The following is a 26,563-nucleotide window of genomic DNA, read 5'->3' as shown; positions in this document are numbered from 1 at the left end:
CATAAAAAAATCAGAGTTGCACTAATCACTGATTTTGACAGATATCGCACTCAATATTGGGTTGCCCAAAAAGTAATTGCGGATTTTTTAAAAGAAAGTAAATCCATTTTTAATAAAACTTAGAATGAACTTTAATCAAATATGCTTTTTTACACTTTTGTTCTAAAGCAAGCTAAAAGTAACAGCTGATAACTGACAGAAGAAAGAATGCAATTACAGAGTCACAAGCTGTGAAAAAATTTGTCAACGCCGACTATATGAAAAATCCGCAATTACTTTTTGGGCAACCCAATATTTTGTTGTTGGGCAACTGCCACTACCTTTAAGTTGATTGGTTTCGCCACCGCAGACAGGGTTGTGTTTTTGGCAAATAAGACGTTGTACGTCAAATTTTCGGTAGCATGATAGTACTGTAAACAGTACCATTAATTTAAGAGTATGGGAACGGCAATTCCTCCATTCCACTTTCTCCGAGAACTGCCATTCCTCCATTTCATTCAATTCTAAACAGTCAAATAGCGTAGTTGGAAGTTTATTATTTTGTTGAAATTTTAATGGTGGACCGCCATCGATTTATTAACAACCAAAAATATATAATAAAATAAAAAAGAATTAATTAATTTAGCTTTGAATTTGAGAGTGTGTAGCTAAATGAAATCGGCTGAAAAAAAAGTCGAAGAAATAAGTTCCATTTATTTATTAATTTGAAATTAAGTTTTTAAATTAAAAAATAATAATGGTTAATTGGTATTAATCAATTAATATCGACACCAATATTGAATTTGAGAGTGTGAGTTAAGTAAATGATATCGGCTGAAAAGAAAAATTGAAGGCAACAAACCACAAATTCGGCGACAAAGCAAATATCTACGTTCACACAATTGTTTACTTGTGCAAAAATTTTCGGCAAAGTAGTTATCATAATAAGAAGGTTCCATAAACCGTCAACTCATAGCCAGCAAGCCAGCTACTTATTGACCAAATATATATACATACCTATACATAACAAAAAAACAAAACCAAAAGTTCAACGACCTTGAACTTCCCTTTGAGCCTATGGATTTATGCCATCCGATTTAAAAATCTACATTTACAGTAGAATCGAAGAGAGTGTCGCATTTATAAGAGCCAAAAAATTGCCAAGTTTTAGCATCAATTGTATGATTATTTCGTTTAGTTTCGTTTTGGTGTGCATGTGCGTGCGTGTGTAGTTATTTTGGTTCATTTTGGCCGATTTATAAACAAAAACAAATACACTGGAGAGAGTCAAACACAAATGCCATTTGAAAATTGTTGGTGACAATATTTATCTATGGTTGCTCCTTAATTAACAATTTAAATAGAAAAAAATATATATATAATCCTACCGCAGACATCAGCACGTATATATACATACATATACATTGCTTGCTCTTGGAATAACTTGCTTGCTCTTCGGAAAAGAAGTCACACACCAGCCAGCCAGTTGTTATAACAACAAACCACCACCAGCAATAACAATATGTCGCAGGGAGCAACAATGGACCAACCCGGTTAGTACTTGTACATATATATTGTTTGTCTAGAACACATATTCTAAGAAAAATATCTAATCTGCCATTGGTTCTCTTGCGATGTCGTTGATAATAGGGTTTGCTAGTTCTTTGTGGGGAATTACATTTGTCAGGTTGCTGTTTATTTATAAAAGAAAAATCAATATGTCTAACAAATGCCGGTGAGCCTCCACTAATAGCGTTACTACCTAAACAAGATTTTTTTTTTTGCCAAGAAACCGAATCTTATAACTAATTTTACCTTTTGTAGTTTGGCAGCGAGAGATATCAAACCAAAAGAGAGATTTTAAGGCTACTGAAACTTTGAACCCCCGGGAGCACGAATCTCAACTTTATTTTTGTATAAAGACATGTAGTCTTCAGTAGGTCTTGGTGCTTCCTTTCTCTGTTTTTTTGCATCTCATAGTATATACAAACAAAGTGTTTCTGTCTGTTATACTCATCTCTGTAGCACCTGGATATGTTGATCTCGTAGTACGAGAACAGCTGCAAGCCACCTTAAAAACAAGTGCACATGGTACACATGTAGCGAATGGCAAGTTCACATCTTATATTAGCAATCGTTGTTGACGCAATCCCATGGCAGCCGGTTGTACGTACCGGATTGACCCCATGGAGTTCTTCATCGGCAAGGGCTGCCGCCTCAGTGTATAACACACTGCTACAACAACAACTCCTTTAAATTCGTTAAGCTGTTGTAAATGTTTTTGCTGATGATCATAAATAAAACGATTGCTGGCCGTATTTTACATCTTGAGCAATACTCACGAGGGCTCACATTGACCGTAAATGAATAGAAGACACACACACTGCTACCGTTCAAAGTTATGAGAACTAAGATTAATTTGCGTGCTATGTAATGCGTGCTTGGGTAAAGAAACAAATGGAAGTAAGTCTGTCACTTTTGAACAGACAGCAAGCAGTACGTACGTCACTGATAAAAACAATTTTCATTCAAAAAATGAAAAAAGTAAGTGCAAAAGAACAACGGAGTATATCTGTGCCGATCAACGCAACCTGATGTCTCATTCCTCTGCTTCATTTGCAAACAACAAACGATGTCCGTCAACCAAGTTGACAATCACATCCAATGACGATTACTAAAACGTTCGCGCATCTCTCACTCTATTGTTTTTGTGTATGTGTTTCTAGCTAACTTTGTTTTTATGTGGCATGCGATACAGACAATTGCTTTGGCCAAAGTGGCTATTGAGTGCCAAATTTTGGGTCTCTTGCAGTTCTCTGTCTCGTACCCTATTATGTATAAATATTTTTATTAACATTTTGATATCCTAAGTCACAACATACAATCGTACGTATTTGTATAGGTTATATTATCCCAAGTTGGGGAACTTTCTTGTTCACTCTATGGGGGTTCGACATCTTACCCCTAAATTCTGCATATGATTTGCGGCCACACAAAAAAATCTCGATCTAAGCTTTGGGCTATAGGGATGGTGGCCTCAAAAAATTTGACATGGCTATCACAAGTTTGTGATAGGTTAAGAAGTTTTCGATAGGTTAAGAGACAAGTGGACCATCCTTCGGCACATCTCGTGTTATATGTTAGGAGATGTTTTGTTGTTGTAGTTGCATGTGGTGGTAGTGATCCTCGTCAAGCTCTAAGGTGAGTAAGATCGTTCCGGTCCGTAGAACCGATCGCCGCTGGAACCTATTGGTCATTGGTGATTTAAATGCTCCAATAATGCTATGTCTAGATTGACTCGTTTTGTTTATGTCGTGAAAAGTATCTCAACCATTCGGACTAGTTGATATTGTTTTGGAAATTGCACTTCAACATTAATGTGTACATTGTTAAAATTTATTTTTTCTTGCTGTATCTGTAAAATTTTGTTGATTTTATAAATTTTTTTTTGCATTTTTTAGGTCTGTGTTTATTTGGCACAATTTAGGCACTAATTTGGGCTTACATGATTTGAAACGAGTCGTTTTGCCCTTATGAATTGTAATTTGCTCTTATGAATTGTATAAAGGGAAAATAAGTCGTTTGCTCAAAACAGAACACCACATACATAGATCACAGCTCAAATTTCCAATCTATGTGTTGCTTATAGTTATCCCGTGCCGTGACTATTTTCGTCTTGAAAGGCGATAGCCCGTGCCGTGACTATTTTCGTCTTGAAAGGTTAGATTAGGTTGAAAAGAGTATTATTGTGCGCTATAAAAGTTAAAAAGCAACATCGTAATCATCTTGGTGAGGACTTCCTTGCAACTCACAATATTCCTTATTGTTTTCCATTCCGCGCCTCTAAGTTGGTTCAAATCTGGTATTGTTTCCCCATTAAGTGCTGGTGTCTTTTAGCCGCCAATTACGTAGGAAATGCTCCAACTTCTTGTTATCTCCCCACAAGTCCTACATGCTACCACTTACGCAGCTATTATGCATTAGAACGCACGTAGTTCTATATGTGCCGTAATAATACCGAAAGCTATACTTATCTCTTCTTAGCTTCCTTTCAGTAACACTCTTGTTTTCTCAAAATCCAGATCTTCCCATAGGATTTTGTCAACCTACCGACCGTTACATTGTACCACATGTGCGTTCGTCGCCCACGGGCTTCACTTGCTTTGGTTTGACCAAAATTACTGACGGCAGTCATTTGGCCATCACTGCCAAATCGACTGTTCCTTCATTCTCTCTTACTACACTTGGGCCCGGCACCCAAACTATGCGGATCGTGTCATACTCAGAGAAGGCGATAAAATCCTGTTAGGTAAGGTTAGGTTTAAGTGGCAGTCTGCCATTAGACTCACTTAGGCGTTTTCATCCATTGTTTTAGCACAGGAAACGTGGAAGGGAGATACCCAATTCCTTGGCAGCCGTTTGTACGTAACAGATGGACCCGATGAAGCCCTTCATCGGCAAGGGCTGCCGCCTCAGTGTACAACACACTGCTACAACAATAACAACAAGGCAGATGCCTTATAGTTACTACCGTTGAACCATCCAGATCGCTGCAAAAAACCCAACAACTTGCAAATGTTCACATCCGCTAAATCTGACAAGTTCTGAAGGAAATGGGAACCTAAAGGGGAATTCCGCCAGTGGGGGACACAAAGCAGATGTTCTATAGTCTCTTCTTCCTCCTCACACCGTTTTGTAAAAGTTGTTACTTGCAACCTTAAGCCTGTCAGTAATTTTTCTAATCAGATAGTGAGTTGTCATGAGGGACACAATGACTGAGACTTCTGTTCTAGCCAGCGACAGCAATCCGTTCCGATCAAGTCTAGATTAGGCTGCATTATTTTGGAATTTTCACAACTCCCCCTTTGTGACCATCTATCATTCGTTGCCCTGCGGGCCTGATCCTGAAGTCTAAGCATACATGTCGCTAGATTTATACCCACAGATTCCAGTTCTTCATGAAAATGTAATGTGGTTCGTAGTCTCGTAAGCTTGTCTGCTCTCCAATTCACTGGGATATCTCTGTGGCTCGGCGCCCACAACAGATGAATTTTGAACGGTTTAGCCACCTCGTTGAGAATTTTTTTAAAATCAGAAATATGTTCCCCAGATATTTAATGGCTGGCTGACAGTCTGAGAAGATATTTACGAGAATCGTCCATATGACGTTACATCTTAGCCATTCCACCACTTCATTGTTTGCAAAGATCTCCGCTTGGTGCACACTATAGTGCTCGGGTGTTCTATAGTTCTCGATATGACCAGTGCTAGTTGTTCAGAGCCCACCTGGCGTCTAGTTTGAAACCATCCGTATAGAAGTCTATTTAATTTCTATTTCCAGGAATATTGCAGTTCCAATCGGTTCTGTCAGGAATAGTGGTACAATAATTTTTTTTCAAAAAGCGGACTATGTGACCCAACCTCGACATTGCCAGGCCAGTGCTGGGAAATGTATAATTTTTGTAATTGAATTGCAATGTTCTGAGACCCAAGATCGACGAAATAGTATATTTTATGAGTCGCAAGGACATATTGGTTGCAGCGATCCAGGAGACAAAACTGACCAACACCTGCAGCTTGCACATTTGTCACGGATACAGTGTGCTACGTAAGGATCGCTTAAGGAATGGAGGAGGGGGATTGACCTTCGTGATACACCATTGCGTGCAGTTTAGACACATCTCGCCTGCGGCTGGCGCTAGTGACCCCTACATGGAGTGCATGGGGATAGTAGTCAGATCCGCTACTGTCGAGATAGAGCTACACAACGTGTACATACTGTCGATTGGAAGTTGTGACCCAGTTACTGGCCAAGCGTACAAGCTCGACATAAGTGGGCTACTGTCTGGCCACAATCGTCTGGTTCTAGAAGGAGTTTCATGGCATTTTCACCTAGGTAACGACCAGCGGGGCATAATTTTGGCAGAGCAGATTGAAAGCTTCACGTTTTGGACGTTGAATGATGATGCCCCGACTAGGATTACGAGGAGATGCATCAGCTCTCCAGAAATTTCCATTACATCCCCTGACCTTCTGAAGATCGTCGATCGACCACCCGACTTCATAACCTCCTAGCGCCGGACGTTAAACAGTTAAAAGAAAGCCGATTGGCTCGGCTTCAGACAGTACATCAATCGCCGCTTCAGTGAACTGACACACCCCTCGAAAGTACTAGATGCCCAGAGGAAATTTCGAGACATCAATAACGTAGCAACCGCTATCGTTATACCAACCGGTCGAATACCCCAAGTGCGACCCAATTTCCCGGCGCATGCAGTGGTTCTCGCAGACGAGCGTGATCGAATTCGTTGTACGGACCCCAGTAACCCCAGAATCAGCGAGCTGAATCTGGAAATAAACAGGGTAGTCAACGAACATAAGCGGGCTAGGAGAAGAGCCATTCGTCGTATCCGTGGTCTTTGAGGGGAAGAACAACCATCACAATTTACTGTGGGTGAAGTTACGAATGTCATCCGTGACACCAAATCATACAAGGTATTGGGGTCTGACGAAATCTTTTTAATGATGATGGGCAATCTGGATCTACCTGGAGTTGGGTAATTGGGTAATTATGCGTGTGGTCGCTTTGTGGAATTTAGGGATAAGAAGTCGAAGCACCTTAGAGTGAAACAGGGAGTTCCTCAAGGCAGTGTGATATCTCCGGCACTGTTTAACCTATGCCTATCCTCCATTCCATACTGAGGGTTCGTCAAACGCCCAAAATCCGACTTATTTCCGTACCATGGCAATGTAGGGCTCAAATAAAGTTATTAGATAATGAAAAAAAGGCGCAGCGAAGTGGGCAAGTATAGTACTCGTAAAAAAATAAATTAAATCGCGTTATTTTGACCCGGCCGAATCTTGGGAGATGGGTCTATATGGAACTATATCAGGTTATGGGTCGATTTGGGTCATATGCAGTTGTTGGAAGTCATAACAAAACACCACGTGCGATTTCAGCCAAATCGGGTAATAATTCCGCACTCTAGAGGTTCAAAATTCAAATCGGGAGATCGGTTTATGTGGGAACTATATGAGGTTATGGAACAATTTGGACCATGCTAAGCTTGTATATTTGAGTCGCAGAAAAACGCTAAGTGCAAAATTTCAGCCAAATTGGGTTGGCACATCGGTTTATATGGTAGCCATATAAAAACATGGGCCGATTTGGCTACTTCACAATCCAAACCGACCTTCATTAATAAGAAGTATTTGTGTAACATTTCCTTCGAAACTTATCGTCGCAAAGGATGTGTCTGGCATACTGCTGCAAATACCCATTATTCTAGTGGGGCATTTGCTTTCACCTTTCATTATTTGGAGACATAAATCTGATTTGCGCTCGTCCGTCTGATTATGGGTTACAGATAATTCCATTACTCGTGAGGCGCATTAAAATCTCCTTGGACCAAGCAATTATCGCCGGCAGGTGTTCCAAGCAAATGCACTAATTTAGAATAACCTGCACCTAGAGTATCGGTGTAAATTCCATAAATCATGTGATAACGTATGTATATTGAAGTAGTTGGTAGCTAATCAACTTATGATTAGCTATTTTTTTAACTTTGACAGCTTATAAATTTGCTTTTTTGTTAATTTAATTTTCTTTATCATCAGAAGTTTGTCACGAGATTATTTGAGAATTTTGATTTGACTATTAAATCGTTGCCCAAGCATATTGCCCAGTTTTATTTCCTCTCTTATTTTGTGTCCTTTCACTCAAATTTAATGATACATATACAGGCTGCTGTATACCTACACATACATTTTTATTCCCCACCACCGTAGGATAGGGGGTAGATTCATTTAGTCATTCCCTTTGGAACACATCAAAATATCAATTTCCGACCCTACAAAGTATATATATTTCGGATCGTCGTAAAATTCTAAGATGATTTAACGATGTCCGTGTGTCTGTCCGTCTATCCGTCTGTCCGTCCGTCTGTTGTAATCACTCTAGAGCCTTCAAAATTTAAGATATCGAGCTGCAATTTGGCACATATTCGTCTTTTTGATGCATGCTGGTTAAGTTCTTGAACGGGCCAAATCGGACCATACTTGGATATAGCTGCTATATAGACCGATTTTCCGGTAATGGATCTAATGCCCATAAAAACTTTATTTTTCATCCGATTTTGCTGAAATTTGAAACGGTGAAACTGACCCAAATATGGTTTAGATCGGTCTATATTTAGATATAGCTACCATATAGACCGATCTCCCGATAAAGGGTCTGAAGACCAAAAAAGCTTTATTTATTACACGATTTCGCTGAAATTTGCAACAGAGAGTTATTTTAAGCCTCTCGACATCTGGCCTAAATATGGATTAGACCGGTCCATATTTAGATATAGCTCCCGATAAAGGGTCCGAAGCCCATAAAAGCTTTATTTATTACCCGATTTTGCTGAAATTTAAAACAGTTATTTATTTTTAGCCTCTCGATATCTGACCTAAATATGGATCAAATCGGTCCATATTTAGATATAGCTGCCATATAGACCGATCTTCCGATAAAGGGTGTGAAACCCATAAAAGCTTTATTTATTTCACGATTTCGCTGAAATTTATAACAGTAGGTTATTTAAAGCCTCCCGACATCTGACCTAAGTATGGTTCAGATCGGACTTTATTTAGACCTATCTGCCGATCTCCCGTAAAAAGGTCTGAAGACCATAAAAACTTTATTTTTTGTCCGATTTCGTTGAAATTTGGAACAGTGCGAAGTTTTAAGCCTTCCAACATCCGACCCAAATATGATACAGATAGGACTATATTTGGATACAGCTTTCATATAGACCGATCTGCCGAAAAGGGGACTGAAGCCAATAAAAGCTTTATTTATTACCCGATTTCGCTGAAATTTGAAACAGTGAGTTTTTCTGAGACTCACGATATCCGATGTATACCTTAATATGGTTCAGATCGGTTTATAATTGGATATATCTGCCAAAAAGACCAATATTTCGTTCTACAAAATTGAATAGTCACATATAAAGGGTGATTTTTTTGAGGTTAGGATTTTCATGCATTAGTATTTGACAGATCACGTGGGATTTCAGACATGGTGTCAAAGAGAAAGATGCTCAGTATGCTTTGACATTTCATCATGAATAGACTTACTAACGAGCAACGCTTGCAAATCATTTTCAGTGAATGGGCCCTAGAAAAGTTGGCAGAAAATCCGCTTTTTTATCGACAAATTTTGTTCAGCGATGAGGCTCATTTCTGGTTGAATGGCTACGTAAATAAGCAAAATTGCCGCATTTGGAGTGAAGAGCAACCAGAAGCCGTTCAAGAACTGCCCATGCATCCCGAAAAATGCACTGTTTGGTGTGGTTTGTACGCTGGTGGAATCATTGGACCGTATTTTTTCAAAGATGCTGTTGGACGCAACGTTACGGTGAATAAACACATTTCGAACCGAACACTGATTTTGGTAATAAAATTCAATGATTTGCAAGCGTTGCTCGTTAGTAAGTCTATTCATGATGAAATGTCAAAGCATACTGAGCATCTTTCTCTTTGACACCATGTCTGAAATCCCACGTGATCTGTCAAATACTAATGCATGAAAATCCTAACCTCAAAAAAATCACCCTTTATATTAGACCACTCAATGTCCGTGCCGAATTTGGGTGCTTAAGTTATCCAATTTTCACAGGATTGTGAGGAAATGGGATTTACATATGTTCCCAAGGTGAGGGTATCCAAAGTTCGGCCCGGCCGAACTTAATGCATTTTTACTTGTTATGTTTGAAGTGCACATAATAATGCATTAAAAATAAAAAGTTGTATAACGAGGTATGTATTTCCGTAAATCCACTTGGGCATAGTGTATGAACCGGGAACAATTACCATTTCCATTGGTATTTAACATTTTGTTTTTGTTGTTGTAACCACATTTGCATGTGGAGGTGGCGATCCTCGTCATGCTCCTGCGGGGCATGACGGAAATTCACTTACCGTCGTTCAAGTAAAGGATTCGCACTACTTTATGGGGCCAAAACAATGTTTGGCTGGTGTTCAAATGAACTTAAGCGTCTTTATTCTATTCTCATATGTTAGATTGGACTTGAACTTTAATTATATGTTTGATGATTAACGATTTCATGTTCAAAATATTCCAAAATAAAGTGTGAATTGGAGAGCATTGAATTAAATTGAATTGGCCGAGGAGGCTTATGTATTACTATTAAGAAATAAATAAAAATAAATAAATTGAATTAGCGTTTTAAATCGGTCGGTACTTCACGTAGCGAATTTCAGCCAAATCTGATGAAAATTGAGGCTTCTAGGGACTCAAGAAGTTAAATCAGGGGAACGGTTTATATAGGGACAATATCAGTTCATAGACCGATTTGGATCATACTTGGTATGGAAATTGAAAGTCAAGACAAAAATCATTCTGCCAAATTTCAGCTAAATCGTATGAAAATTGAGACTTCCAGGGGCTCAGGAAGCTATATCCAGGCATTGGTTTATATGGGGGCTATATCAGTTTATAGATCAATTCGGATCATACTTAACACGGATAGTGGAAGTCAGGACACAAGTCCTTCCGCCAAACTTCAAACAAATTGGATGAAAATTGAGGCTAGGGGTTTAAGAAGTCAAAACCTGGGGTCGGTTTATATGGGGGATATATTACAATAGTTTATAAATTGTACCATACTTGTTACAAAGATTGAAAGCCACAACAGAATACTTTCTGCCAAATTTCAGCAAAATCGTATGGTAATTGAGGCCTCTAAGGGCTCAAGAAGTAAAAACGTGGATCATTTTATATGCAAGCTTTATCCAAATGTGAGCTGATATGGCCCATTTGCAATCCACAACGAGCTACATCAATAAGATGTATCGGTTCCAAATTTCAAGTGGATATACTCATTTGTGCGAACGCTATCATGATTTCGACAGACGGACATGTCTAGATCGACTCAGAATGTCAATGTCAATATACATGCTTTATAGGGTCTTAAATCAATATTTCAAGATGTTACAAGCCAAATGAATAGTAGGTTCGTATAAACTGTGGCGGTGAGTAAGAAAATTAAATATAGATCGACTCTGCAATGAGTAATATCGAACTGTGCTAATCCCTCCATTCTGCGGCAGAGAGTACCTATCTATCCTGCAAACATTTTTGATCGCCAAACAATGTTCCGCGAATCTTCCAGATGAAGGTTAAGAGGGCGGACGAGCTCGTCTAAGAATTGTAGGCGGTTCCCATCGTAAGGTGTTATGCGAATCTTCCATATAAGTTGCTAATGAATAATTCAGAACAGTCTTGGAAAATCGTGGAATCGCTCAAGAATCGTGTGGGCGAGTAACAAATGAGTGGGTTAGGAAGATTTAGAAAATACTCTTCTATAAGAGTTGCGCATTACTCGCATGGTCGAGTGACAAATAACTAGTTTGTATATTATTTAATATTATTCTAAAAGAGTTGCGCGTTATTCGCTTACCAAATCCAGATTAGTTTTTCACAGAAAAAAAAACTTAAAAAATAAAGGGTGATTTTTTTGAGGTTAGGATTTTCATGCATTAGTATTTGACAGATCACGTGGGATTTCAGACATGGTGTCAAAGAGAAAGATGCTCAGTATGCTTTGACATTTCATCATGAATAGACTTACTAACGAGCAACGCTTGCAAATCATTGAATTTTATTACCAAAATCAGTGTTCGGTTCGAAATGTGTTCATTCACCGTAACGTTGCGTCCAACAGCATCTTTGAAAAAATACGGTCCAATGATTCCACCAGCGTACAAACCACACCAAACAGTGCATTTTTCGGGATGCATGGGCAGTTCTTGAACGGCTTCTGGTTGCTCTTCACTCCAAATGCGGCAATTTTGCTTATTTACGTAGCCATTCAACCAGAAATGAGCCTCATCGCTGAACAAAATTTGTCGATAAAAAAGCGGATTTTCTGCCAACTTTTCTAGGGCCCATTCACTGAAAATGATTTGCAAGCGTTGCTCGTTAGTAAGTCTATTCATGATGAAATGTCAAAGCATACTGAGCATCTTTCTCTTTGACACCATGTCTGAAATCCCACGTGATCTGTCAAATACTAATGCATGAAAATCCTTACCTCAAAAATATCACCCTTTATGTTAGTTTCTCTTTCGAGATGAGCTTAATGATCTATTTTTTTATACAATGGAAAAATGAAACCCACAAAATTTTTGTATTACTCGTCATATTCCTCATTCTAAGTACAAATCGCCATATAAACCAAGTGAGAATTCTGTTTGGTGTTGTGGAAGTGGCCCACTTAAAACAAACCATCGAATAACATTATTCAATACAAGTCCTAGACGCACCAGGCATGAAATTAAAAACAATCGCCAAAAATTCAATCAGCCGATTTATCTTTTGGACGATTATAGCGCAAGTTGCTTAAACTTCCGCACACGCATTGGATTGTCCAGTGATACCATAGAGGCAATGAGTAGTGAGAAAATCGCAAATTTTTTTGGGGGAATATACATATATAAATAAGAATTGTTGTCTGTTTGTTTGGTATTGCAGATTAGAATACGAATATGGTATTCAAAATTGGGTTCAAGAACCCAAAGCGTCGTCCCAACCCCAAAACTGCTTCAGAGTAGATTACCAGTCTGTTATTGCAAAATCGGTCCAAATATGGGGTGGGCGGTTTTACTCCCCCTTCCCCCCAAAAACCTCCCAAACAAGCATATTAATCGATCATGCCACGTTTGGGATTCAAACGTATCAACCGATCATAACATTACGGTTGTCAAATGAAAGGTAAATACAAATATGGGGGAAATCGAAAAATCATCTCTGAGGATGAGGCCCTAAGAGTTGTTGCTGACAAGCCTCTCCACCCTTAACTTGTGACTGCTTTGTGCGTTTTGTGGTCCGTCGGGGTCATTGGACCTTTTTCGAAAATTAGGTTAGATCAACAGTTACGGTGAGGTGAATGGGTTGCGCTATCGAGAGATGATTAATGATTTTTTATGCTCGCAATTGGATGGCATTGATGTGGACAACCTTCGCTTTCAACAAGACGGCGCTACGTGTCACACAAGCAACGAAACTATTGCTCTTTTACGGGAAGAGTTTCCGGGACGTGTTATCTCTGGAAGAGATGATCACAATTGGCCACCGAGATCTTGTGATTGATCACTTGGCGACTACTTCCTTTGGGGGCACGTCGTGAAAGATAACGTGTACGCCAACAGCCTAGCGTCGATTCATGACAAAGATAGAATTCATGAGGTTTTCGAAGAAATAGGGCAGTAACTTTGCGATTTGGTCATGGAAAATTTCATGAAAAGAATATGGTCTTGTAAACGAGGTCATGTTTAACGGCATACCGTTCTCTTTATTATGAAATAAACATCAGATCATTTATCTCAAAAAATTGCATTTTTCTTTGAATACCAAAATAACACCTCTTGTTGGAAAACCCTATCACCGGTATTCACAAAACTTTATGTAGATTTAAAATAGCAGATTTTCGTTATAGAACTGCCGAATAAACGCATTTTAAATCTACATTAAGGTTTGTGAAAACAGCTGTATATATGCAATGCATTCCATGAACCAAATGAATTGGGTCAATAACTAATGGTAGTCTAAAAGTTATATAAAAAGTTGAGCGGGAAAATAAATAGGTGCCGTAGTGAACGCAAAGAAGTGTGATTACAGATATGATAAGAATATTATGGTTCGTGTGATGTAAAAGAAAGCCAGTATGATTATAAAAACTAAAAAATCTGCAGTCCACTAATATCCATTATTGTACATTAAATCTAATTATGAATGTATCCACTATAACAAAAATCTTCACCAATAAAAATTGATTGCCAGCCACGTTTCGCATATAGCGAAATGTTTCCGCAGTAGTTTTTGCCTCTATACAATTTTCTTTGCATGTGTGCGCTTAACCCTTTCGCACTGCTGCAGAATAACCCCACATGGTCAAGTTTAAGCACAAAATTGAATTTTGAACCAAGGTCGTGCTTGCATCCATTTGTCATATATACTCACATATCTACGTATATATCCATCGCCCAGTGCCTGCCGTCAACACTTGGGCTGAGTTGTTTGGTTGTCTCTTGCTTTTACGAAAACAATGTTTGATGATGGCTTACAAAGGGATGGGGGTTTGTTTAGTTCTTTACCATCGCTGTTTTTGTATTGAAAGGTCAATGAGCATTTTTCTTAAACAATTTTCAATCTCATATCTTACCACTTTTCCGTTTAACTATCAAGCAACCTGAAGTCAACACACGGTTAGAAATTTAAGGTCGAGTGGTTGCGGAAGCAGTAATTGAACATTTAAATTGTGTTCAATAAAAAAAAGTATTTAAATGAGTGAATCAAAAGAACCACATTAATGTTACCATAGGTTGTTCCAAACGGTTTCATCAAATTTTAATTTAAACGGAATATTTGGTTTAGACTAGCCCGGCGTGCTTGGCTAAATCCCAAATTGGTTTTGTAAAAATAAATATTTCTTTAAATATTATAAAGCCAGCACCCAGGGTATTAAGACATTTATGACAATTGGTTTTTCTCGGATTGGGGTGTTTTCGAAGAGGAGGGATTTTCTGTGTGGGCGGCTCCTCTGAAGCTTTGTGCCAAATTTTATTATCATATTCGTAATTTACTCTTAAATGCCTTTCACTTAAGTCCCAGTTTGTCCCGAACGGTCTACGTGTAGGTTTGGCGGTTTTTGGAGTGGGGCTTTCCCCTGAGACTTTTCCTCAAATTTTAATAAGTGTTTCGTCTTCCTGGAGTAGATTCCGTATTGTTTTATTTGAAACCTATATTGTTGCGATCGCTCCACTTTTCAGTTGTGGCTGGTACTATTTTAATTTTTCGCAATTGAAAACTCATTTTTCGCGATTACTTTTTTAAAACACTACAAAAATATTAATAATAAGTTATGGGGAAAGTCATAGTGAATGAAATATGCAAGTATTTTTGCTTCAAAATCTATTACCTAAAAAAGTAATCACGATAAAATTGAGCGAAAATCTAACTTAGCACCATGCATTTGGGTGAAATTTTTATGGTAAGGGGAAGTGTTCGCCCCACATCAATTACTATTTCCAGACCATTCTACACAATTTGTAAAAATTGTTTCATTAGTTTTCGAGTCTATACACAGAAAAAAACTCTTAGAAGAAACCAACTACAAAATTTGTATGTAAAACTTTAAATTCTCAAGGAATTTTATTGGGTTGCCCAAAAAGTAATTGCGGATTTTTTAAAAGAAAGTAAATGCATTTTTAATAAAACTTAGAATGAACTTTAATCAAATATACCTTTTCTACACTTTTTTTCTAAAGCAAGCTAAAAGTAACAGCTGATAACTGACAGAAGAATAAATGCAATTACAGAGTCACAAGCTGTGAAAAAATTTGTCAACGCCGACTATATGAAAAATCCGCAATTACTTTTTGGGCAATCCAATAGCATTGAATTGAAGACATTATTTGTTGAAGAGACTTGACAGACAAAATATTGGGTTGCCCAAAAGTAATTGCGGATTTTTCATATAGTCGGCGTTGACAAATTTTTTCACAGCTTGTGACTCTGTAATTGCATTCTTTCTTCTGTCAGTTATCAGCTGTAACTTTTAGCTTGCTTTAGAAAAAAAGTGTACAAAAAGTATATTTGATTAAAGTTCATTCCAAGTTATATTAAAAATGCATTTACTTTCTTTTAAAAAATCCGCAATTACTTTTTGGGCAACCCAATAACTGAAATTTTGTGGATTCTCAACAAATTATTTAGTTGAGGCAATTGTTAAAAAAGGAGTACTACCTTGTAGCGCACCTCCCCGGCTGGTCAAAAAAAGTTTTTTCTTTAAACTTATTTTGGAAAATTCGGCATAAGTTAGTTTAGGTTAGGTTTATGTGGCAGTCTGCCATCAGACTCACTTAGACGTTTTCGTCCATTGTGATACCACAGGAACAGAAGAAGGGAGATGCTTTCAAGTTCCTACCGTTGAACCATCCAGATCGCTTTAAAAAGCCCAATAACTTCCGAATGTTCACATACGCTAAATCAGACAGGTTCTCAAAGAAATGATAACCTAAAGTGGAACTCCTTCAGTCTGTCACAATGTTTTCCGATTAGACAGTGACCTGTCATGACGGACACAATGACTGGGACGTCTGTTCTAGCCAATGACAGCAAAGCGGTAGACGTCTTCAAGTCTAGATTAGGCTACATAGTTTTGGAATGCTCACAGCCCCCTCTTTGTGAGCATCTATCATTCATTGTCCTTCGGACCTGGTCCTTAAGACTTAGCTTACATGTCGCCAGAGGCATACCTTATTGGAAGTCAAAATAAACATAACGTGCAATATTTCAGCCAAATCGCGTAATAATTACGGCCTTTAGAGGCTCAAGAAGTCAAATCGGAAGATCGGTGCATATGGGAGCTTTATCAGCTTATAGACCAAATTTGGATCATACGTGGCATAGTTGTTGGAAGCAATGACAAACGCTACGTGCAAAATTTCAGCTAAATCGGATAAAAATTGTGGTCTTTAGAGACTCATAAAGTCAAATCTATCTATATGGCAGCGAAGGAGTAAAGCTAGGCGCTTGTACAAATACTTCCTATTTTTTTTTATTTATTTATTGATTTGTTATTTCTGCACAACAAGATAAAAAGTCTTATAAATTACAGTACAGGATTTTAAATTTATTTACATATCCGTCTTAATCAAGTACACCCAGTTGATACCAAATGTGCTCAACCAAACGGTATTGATAGTAAAGCAACATCGTATGGTGGAAAATCAATACTGCATTGTATGAATGGAAAACAAAATCATTAGTACCATTTGGTACTAGCGTTATTACCAAACTTGTTTTTATTTCAATACCAAACTGTTATTGGTTTTAGCACCAAACCGGTATCGGTTTTATACCAAATCGTTATTGAATATTCCAGCCCATAATGAACCAAATAAAAAGCCATTGAAAAAGTGTTTTTTTTTTTATTTCGTTTATTTAAGTTAACAATTATAATCAAATAATTACGAAAGATAATGTTACACCGTGACCAACTTGGATGCTTTGTATTCAGCAATTGCAATTGATTCCCAGAAATGGTCAATATTTTAAGTACCAAGCTAAACAACACTTTTGCCGCGATGACAAAAGTACAAATGTGACGCCGTAAATTTTTAATAGGCTCCTTCGACTGGTATCAAATTGATACCAAATGGTATTACAAATATTTGCCAATAACTTGAATAAAATAATACCAGACGGTATTGGCATCCTTTTTCTATCAATGTACATGAATTAATTAATCAAAATTGAAAGATTGTGAAAGTTAAAATGAAAGGTAAATATAGGGGGATACAATTTTGAAGGTTTTAAGAAGTATAAAAATTTGATATGGAAAACTTCCTACAGTCCGGCTGAGCCAAGGAGAGAATATAGGGGAATTCCGCGAATGGGAAGAATCCCCTACGACCAGAGCTAGCGAACAAGCTCTATGGTAAGCTGTAGTGTAGCTCGGTTGGGATTGTAAATGGGCCATGTTGGTTCATGTTTTGATATAGCTCCCATAAAAACCGGGCGCCATAGTTATCCGGTTTGGCTGAATCTTTGCCCGAAGTTTGCCGAAGAGGCTCTAGACGGCGCTGTTCTTATCCAATTTGGCACAAATACTTTTCCTATGGCCTTCAACATACGTGCCAAGTATGGTCTGAATCAGTCCATAACCTGATATAGATCCCATATTAACCGATCTTCCAATTTTACTTCTTGAGCTCCAATAAGGCGCAATTTTTATCCAATTTATATGAAATTTTGAACAATGACTTATTTTATAGAGTCAAGCATCCTAAGCAAGTATGGTCCAAATCGGTGCATAACCTGATGTAGCTCCAATAGCATAACAATTCTTATCCATTATTCGTTGTCTGCTAATAATGAGATTTCGCTCAAAGAATTTGAGCAATGCGAACCATGGTGGAGGGTATATAGGATTCGTCTCGGCCGAACTTAGCACGCTTTTTCCAAAATTTTCCCATGAACATTTCACTAAGGAACAGCGGTAAATTTCTCCCATATTAAAGAGTGCAGTTCCGAAAGTTTAAGCTCAATGATAAGGGGGCCTGCTTTTTACAGTCGAGTCCGAACGGCGTGCCGCAGTGCGACACCTCTTTGGAGAGAAGTTTTTACAAGGCATCAGTACGCTTTCACTTTGTTTTTTCTTTTCTCTTATTTTTTGTATGCGACAATACCATTTCTCAATTATATGCCGCAATGACATGTTTACTAATTGCTGCAATTAAGTCAAAAGCGAAACAAAAAAAAAAAACCTAAAATAGAAACTAAACACTCTATCAATAGCCAAGGACCAATGCGGCAGTGCGTTGCTTCCTTCAAATGGTAGACCAGAAGAAATTAGAATGTCTTTATTGCTGTGTTTCCATTTTATATGGTCTAACATACATACATGTAACCCTTTCTCTGTGGTCTTTTAATCCTCTCATATTGCTTCCTTGTTTACCAACCCTCAAAATTATTTTCCAAGAACCTTTGTTCACCACGTTAAGGCCCTTTGGATAAGAAATGTCAACTATTACACTAATCTTCCACATTTTTATGGTTTCCATACGAAGAGACTTGACACGGCATGCAAACTATTGGGAGCGCTGTATCAGCCCTTAAATATGACTTTTAGCTTAGTTATTGATTTGGGTATCCAAGCGTTTTAGCCGTTCTATTTCAACCTATTCGGTGCAGGCATTTGCCGCTGTCATAAAAAATGTGGTCTTAAGCTGCGTGATAAGTGATAAACAAGTTTGTGCACAAGTGTGTGGCTGCTATGCCGCCCTTATTTGTCGACTTGTTATCTAATCGATGGATTTCAATTTTGAGACAATTGCGATTAGTGGGTAAAATTACTCACCAATGTAAATATTGGATCGCATTGTTTGCGATGTCGTGATAAGAATATGTTAGATTCCGATAGTGGAGGGTAAAATAAGCAAACAATTTTGGGCATTTAACATCGCATTCATCCTATTATTAATCAAACAAACTATTGTATATTTATTTTAACATAGCAAGAAAAAATGGTTTAAATGTGTCTGGGCAAAACTATTGTGTACCCAAAAAATTATGGGACTTTTTTCTTTAGTTATCGACATTATCTCTTTTTTTTAGCTTGTTACACTTTCTCCACCAATTTCCAATAGCTGCGATATTTCATTTTATTTTTGTAGCAATTTTGAAAAACGAATTTTTATTGCTATAGATCGACATCCGGGTTTGACTTGATATGCTTCTTTTTCAATTGATTTGGAAAAAATTCGATGAGATGAGTTATGTTCTGTGCCTATAGCCTTAAACATTTGTTTCAAATTTGATAGAGTTTAGGTTTAATTGGCAGTCTACAATCAGACTCACATAGACATTCTCGTCCATTGTGATACCACAGGCACAGGAGAAGGAATATACTTTCTAGTTCCATTTAGATCGATTAAAAAAGCCCAACATCTTGAGAATGTTCACTTCCGCTTATTCAGACCAGTCCTAAAAGAAATGAGAACCTCAAGTGGAACTCTTCTTGCTTGCCAGTGCGGGACCCACACACAGCAGATGTTCTTTAGTCTCCTCTTCCTCGACGTTTTATCCGCTGCTGCAGGAGTCGTTAGTTGTAACCTTTAGTTTTTCAGCATGTTTTCCGATCAGACAGGGCCCTGTCATGAAGAACACAATGAGTTAGACTTCTTGCTAACTACATTAAAACTATAGACCTCTTAAAGAATGCAATGGGTTACATAATTTTGGAGCGTTTCCAACCCGCACTTTGTGACCATCTGTTTTGTTGCCCTTACAAGATCGTCTGCTCTCCTGTGGGCCTGTATTCGGAGCAGGTACATTTTGTATTGATCAGCCATCTGCTTGAGATATCTGCGACATTCGAGGGCCAGAGATGTAATAGCTGTCTGAGAATATATCTATGCCAATCGTCGTATGACATATTTTAGCCATTCTTTCACATCTTAAATTGCGAAGATCTCCGCTTGTTACACACTGCAGTGTTCAGGTAACGTTCACGGTATGACCAGTCCTAGTCCTTCAGAGTACACCCCGAAGTCCAATTGGTCGTCGAATCTAGATCTAACCGTATAGAAGTCTACGCACCTTCTACTACCAGGGATGGTGTAGTATATCGGACCTAGTGTAGTGTAGACGATACTTTTCATCAAAAAGCGGTTCAAGTAATATGTAACCTATACTGCCTGGAACATCGGGCATTGTATCAAGGATAACACAGTGTCCGTAGCCGCCACATGACCAAAGAGAAAGCCCCCTTAGCCTCACAGCAATGGTCGCAGCAATTTGTCTAGCCACAATGTCCAGAGGCATTAGGTGTAGCATTAAATTCAGATCATCAGATGGTGTCGCCCACAGTGCCGATGTGATACACAAACAAGGCATCCATTGGATCCGGCTGAGTATTGAAGAGTAGGTGGGCTTTTGAAGCGCCGTCCACCAGACCACAATACAATATAGCATTATAGGTCCGACAACTGCTGTAAGTACCCAGTGCATCACACGCTGTTTAAACCTCTTAACTACTTTTAACAACTAAATTTCCCATGAACATTCCAATAAGGAACAGGGAATACTTCTCTCATATCAATAAGTGCAGTCCGATTAAAGTTTAGGCTCAATGATAAGGGGCCTCCTTTTTTATGCCGAGTTCGAAGAGCGTGTCGCATAGCGACACCACTTGGTAGAGAAGTTTTAACAAGGCAGGATACCTCACCACCACCGCTGAAATTTTGTCTGATGTTCACGTCGGGATTTGAACCCAGGCGTTTGGCGTCATAGGCGGACATGCTAACCTCTGCGCCAAGGTGGCCTCCAACCTTAAACCTCCAACTTTTGCCAATGACTCTCTTGCAGGTACATAGGTCAAGAGTTGCCTCTTTTGCCATTTCCAAGATGTTTGATTTGAAGTTCATTTTCCTCCCCAGCAAAACATCCATGTATTTTGTGCCTTCAGTAGAGGGAACATTTTCCTCTCCCAAGGAGACTGGTGCCATCGTGGGTACCTTGTATCTCCTGCTGAAAAGAACAACTTTCGTCTCAGCTTTTCTTCCTCACTTTTCTTATTTGCATTGACTAGCTTTTGAGTCAGACTTCGAATCTGAGCCACAATAACATTTGACATACATTAGCTTTTCTTTCATGATGTTTGTTTCACAGAGATACGTCTTCTTATCCCTGAAGTATAGAGGTTCGTGAGGGACACCAGATCTTCTAGGAACCAGCACTAGTTTGTAACAGATTGGTCAGTAGACCGAACCCTACATTACCAGGAAAACTCGTTTTTCGCCCAACAAATCGAATGTGGCATCAACATTCGTCAAATGTCTTTCCCACCACTTACGACCTTAAAAAGTTTAAAACAAATGTAAATGGTTTTCTCCAAAAATTATAAATTATTTATTTAGTACCAGCAGACAGTGTTTGCTGATATAAGCAAACTTATATGTCTGGGTGTTTGGCCTGGTCAATTCAATTCTCGTTTGGCCTGGCCAATCTTATCAACTGGATACTTGTTTTTTGTATTTGGTAAATAAAAACTCTCCAACGAGGTGTCGCACTCGGCATAAAAAAGAGGCCCCTTATCATTGAGCTTAAAACTTGAAGCGGATAGCATTGATATGTAAGAAACTTGGCCAGCTGTGATCAATACTTTGTACAATTTTCATTATCGTATTGAGGTTTCGACAAGACATTGTCCCTATCACCCCGAGCCGGACAGATCTTTCTAGAATATGTTATACAGAATCCTTTGTGTAGTTATCTTTTCTAATGCAGATCGCCACATTAGTGCTTTACCAGGTCTGTTTCCTTGAGACAAATTTCCTAGACTGTTTAATGCCGTTTAATTTCCTTGCACGGCATTAATAATCATTCCGAAGATGTTTACAGTCTTCAGGTTTATGTAAAGTTTTAGACTTGTCCTGTAGATAAGCAATGATGCTATCTTTAAATATCTCAACACTTACACACTTTTTAAAAATAGCACTTCTTCAAGAAATTTCCAAGTTAAGTTTATACGGTGCGACCTGCTATCACCCATATCTGCGTTTTTGTGGTTTGTGTGGTCAATTGATTGAATGTGCAAAAATATGTAATTAGATATCTATTTTTGTGGAAACTACTTACTGGCAATGGAAATTCTATATCCAACAGCAAACGAATTGATTTTCAGAGAATTGGGGAATGCCTCAAACAAATGCATGAAAAAGTCATTTACCCACATGTGTTCTTACGAGGCGTTTTATTGAGGCAATCTCTGTGGTATTGACATGTAATGGTAAAACATTTAATAGACAACGATTGTAGACGTCACTGTACTTGTCACTCGAGATATAAATCAATACTCTTTTCAATATATTCTGAGTATGTGAGTGCAAACAAGCATATCAAACATGAGTACTGAGCTTCCCATACTACTAGATGTTTATTTTAGATAAATGCATACATATTAACATACATATTAACATACATCATTCACATGTAATAGGTTGTTACATTAACGATGATGTGGATAATCATAAAAAATGTCAACGCTTCACTGTGCCCTATTTTACAATACACAAAACGAAAGAAGTTTCCCTTTATTTGTAATCTAAACTTCTACGGTTCATGGTTGCATCTTGGCTTCAAAGATTTGTGTACAATATTGCATAAAAGATACACTAAGAGACATTTGTTTGTAACATCAACAAAAAATGTTGGAGCAACAAAAGATAGCCTGCTGGAAGCAGCAAATTTTTTGTTAAAACGGCAAACATTTTTTGCAGTTTTCATAGGTTAAATGTCATAAATACTTTGAGAAGTTGTAAGCTTCATCTTATCTTTTAATTTTTTTGAGTATCAAAACCCAATTTTAACAATTTTTCTAAAAAAAAATATCTAGTAAAACCATATTTAAGCTTTTAAACCAAAAATGTAAGTCTAAAATTGTCACAAATGGACATTAATATGTATGAAATGCGTTAAATATTGTTTAGAAGTTAAAAAAATTGAGACTGTTTCCTGCAATGTTAAAAAATTTCATTATGAAATCAGCAACGAGTATTTGCTGATATCGGAAAACTTATTTTTTTTGGGTTAAAGACTAACTATTTTCAAGCCTTCATAGGATAGTAATTTTTTATGGCTAATAATAAACCACTCTTGATCTAAAATGTTTATGTCCTCACTTCTAAATGACTTTAATTAAGACCAAAATGTTATAATCCGGTTAGGTGAGGTTGAAAAGAGGGTGCGGATATTAATCCCTCCCACGCCACTATGGACATGACATACACTTAAGCTTTCTGTGCACTCTAAAAACTAAAAAGTAACCTCGAAGATGAAAATTTTAAGTTGGGAATTCCGTGCTATTTATAAAATCCTTAATTGTTTCCATACCACTCCCCAAAGCTGGTTCATGTCTGGTATGTGTCCCCACCTAAGTACCGGTGTCTATTAGCCGCGAAACCTGGGCAAATACATTGAAAATGCTCGAATGTCTCATCATCTTCCCCCCATGCCCTACACATGCTGTCACTTGCCACATCGATTTTGCATAAGTGAGCTCGTAGTCCTATGTGACCCTTTATGATACCAAAAGCTATACTGATGTCCTTCTTACTTCTTTTCAGTAATAGCCTCGTCCTCTTTCGATCCGGAATACCCCGTAGTATTTTGGCCGTCCTACCGGCGTTTGTCGCCCATGCCCTTAATTTGGACGCGTGGACCCGAAAGGCTTCGGGTTAACCATGTTTATTGACGGCAGTCCTCTGGCCTTCACCGCCAAATCTTCTGCACATTCATTCCCCCCTACTCCGTTATGGTCCGGCGCCCAAACGATGCGGATTGTGCCATCCTCAGAGAAGGCGTTGATCTCCTTACACTGCAAGACTGTTCGTGACCTTGTCGTCCTGGTTGTTATTGCTCTAATGACAATTTTACTGTCCGTAAAGATATTCACACTCGCTGTTCTCGCGTTAGCACCACGCCACCTTACGCTTTCCGTGATCGCCCGGATCTCCGCCTACCAAGATTGACGGCCCTTAAGATACTTGGGATAGTTGGATATTAAATTCGTACAGTTGTATAACAAATTCGTACACTGCTCTTAAATATCTTGAATTTGAACCTCATATTGTCATAATTAGGTTACATGTCCGTTAAGCCCTTTTGGGGTTTAGACTCTCTGAAAGACGAATCCATATTTTCATGTTTGGTTGATACCATACATCTAAAACCCTTGCAATTGAATGCTACCTTATCATGATCGTTGTTTTTAGAGGCTGGGATGATCCCCAGACGCATGACGCCATATTTTTATTTCAGATTCGCTATACCTTCCATTTGAGACACCATATTGCTTTGATTACGCCTTTCGTCGCATCTCTAATAACCCCAATTTATCACAGAATTATTACTCACTGCGAACATTTCAAGAAAATTGATTTCGTCGGCTATATGGAGATACAAACAAAAATAAATTATTTTTTTTACATAATGAAGATATAAGCCCATCACATGTTGCAAAATACTGCATTCCCTCGCCTACTTCTTTAAACTGTCTACCAACTAGTTCGTTCATTGAGTGCATAGTATAGCCACACACTAACTTATTTTGACTGCACAGAACCATTCATAACCTGCTATCCTTTTAATATTCATTTCTATGTTAAAATACAATAAGTGGCACCCATCCACCTACTGCATACGACCTTTACAGTAGGTAAAAAAATTGTCTTGTTGTGTAGGCTCCCATAAGACAAATGTACAAACAACAATAAAATTACTAATGCCGCACAAAGCCGAGTCTTTATAAATTGGCCGGGTAGGGCCACGCACATCACACTCCCACAACATCCTCACCTACTATAAATTGTGATACTCTTTCTCTCGCACATCTACCAGTTCCTAAGCCTATGGCTTTGCATTCACACCCAGAAGCATTGCAAGGGCTACCAATGAATCTAGAAAAAGTCACAGTTTGGTGCGGTTTATGGGCTGTTGGCAACATTGGACCGCACTTCTTCAAAGAAGAAACGTAACGTAACTGTAAATGGTAAGCGCTATCGTGAGATGATATCCAACTTTTTTGCCCAAAATGGAATAGCTTGACTTGCATGAAATGTGGTTTCAACAAAACGGTGCCACATGGCACACAGCACGCGTAACAATGGTTTTATTGAGAGGCGAGTTCGGTAAACATTTTATTTCACTTTCGGGACCGGTAAATTGGCCGCATAAATCGTGCGATTTAACGCCTTCAGACTATTTTTGTAGGGCTATGTTAAAGCTCATGCCTATACAGACAATACCGCTTCAATTAACGCATTGGAAGACAACATTGAAGCATTTATTCGTTAGATACCGGCCGAAATGTTGGAGAGAGTATGCCAAAATTGGACTAAGTGGACGGACCATTTGAGGCGCAGTCACGGTCAACATTTGCATGAAATAATCTTCAAACATTTAATTATATGGTCCGTACTATCGATTTAAATAAAGATTTCATGCATTTTTCTGAATTTTACGTTTTTTTTCTTGACAAAATTTCCTATACCTCCTAAAATGTCACCCTTTATTTGCTTGCTAGGGCGAAGACAATTTATTTCATACATACATTGGTGGGTCGTTTTAACATCGAATGAACCATACTACTGAATCATATCAACAACCACTCTTTCTCTGACCATCGCTATATTAGTTTTACAATAGCACGGCCAGCGCTAAATACAATAAGCTTCCGTATTAAGTTGACAACCAACTCGACGAAATTTGGAAGACTACTCGGACGGAAAAAGACTTGGGCGAGATAATTAAGATTGCCCAAGCATATAAGATATTGACGACAATGTCAACAGGAAAAAGACTGGGGTGGGAAAGAGGTCCGTAGACTTTATAACAGAGCACGTCGTAAAAAAGCGGAAATTTATTGGGCTGTGTATTACACACAGCTCAAGGAATACGATAAGATTATCAGAGCGGCAAAACGTGCCTCCTGAAAGCTTTTCTGCGAACAGGTCGATAGCCTTAATAACGGCGCCAAGATGATAAAGTTTCTCTCAAAAACCCATTTCCAAACTTTAACGCTAGTAAACGACATGGGAGTGAAAGCAGAGGCAATGCAGGGCATATTGAAGCTTTTGATAAAAACGCATTTTCCACAGGATACGAAGGGACCCACGGACACACCGGAATCTTGCAATAATGAGGTTGATCGAAGGCTTATCATTACAGTACTTGTGGTAAAGCAAGCCCTGAGGAACTTCAAACCATTTAAATCATCCGGACCTGATGGAATATAACTACAGAAGGAGACTGTCGCCAGGGTGGTATTTATAACCAAGGCTTTCAAGGCAAGTTACGCGACGCCAAAAGCCTACAGACCTAAGTCAAAACATTGCAACGTAACATGATAAAGAGTAGGACATCCAGCGAACTGCTTAAATGCAAACAGAATGCCTATGTCAAGGGAAAGTCGGTGGAGACTGCCATAATGGCATGAGGCGGATTAACATC

The 26,563-nt window shown here is 38.4% G+C and overlaps 1 protein-coding gene across 3 annotated transcripts in view; it reads left to right on the top strand.

Annotated features, from left to right (window-relative positions):
• Nucleotides 1-586: 586 nt before the first annotated feature.
• The window catches only part of LOC106090079 (adipose-secreted signaling protein), an 84,133-nt gene continuing 58,156 nt past the window's right edge, over nucleotides 587-26,563 (top strand). The window contains exons 1-2 of one of the 3 annotated variants that reach the window (XM_013256152.2): nucleotides 587-639; nucleotides 1,178-1,532. In XM_013256152.2, the coding sequence (XP_013111606.1) occupies nucleotides 1,502-1,532 (31 nt within the window). In that variant the 5' untranslated portion in view covers nucleotides 587-639; nucleotides 1,178-1,501. The other 2 variants (XM_013256151.2, XM_013256150.2) reach the window with 2 other exon arrangements.

Source organism: Stomoxys calcitrans, chromosome 1 (genome assembly GCF_963082655.1).
Source record: "Stomoxys calcitrans chromosome 1, idStoCalc2.1, whole genome shotgun sequence".
In the NCBI taxonomy this organism is placed as follows: domain Eukaryota; kingdom Metazoa; phylum Arthropoda; class Insecta; order Diptera; family Muscidae; genus Stomoxys; species Stomoxys calcitrans.
The sequence above is the reverse complement of the archived record's forward strand: the minus strand, read 5'-3'. Positions and strand labels throughout refer to the sequence as shown.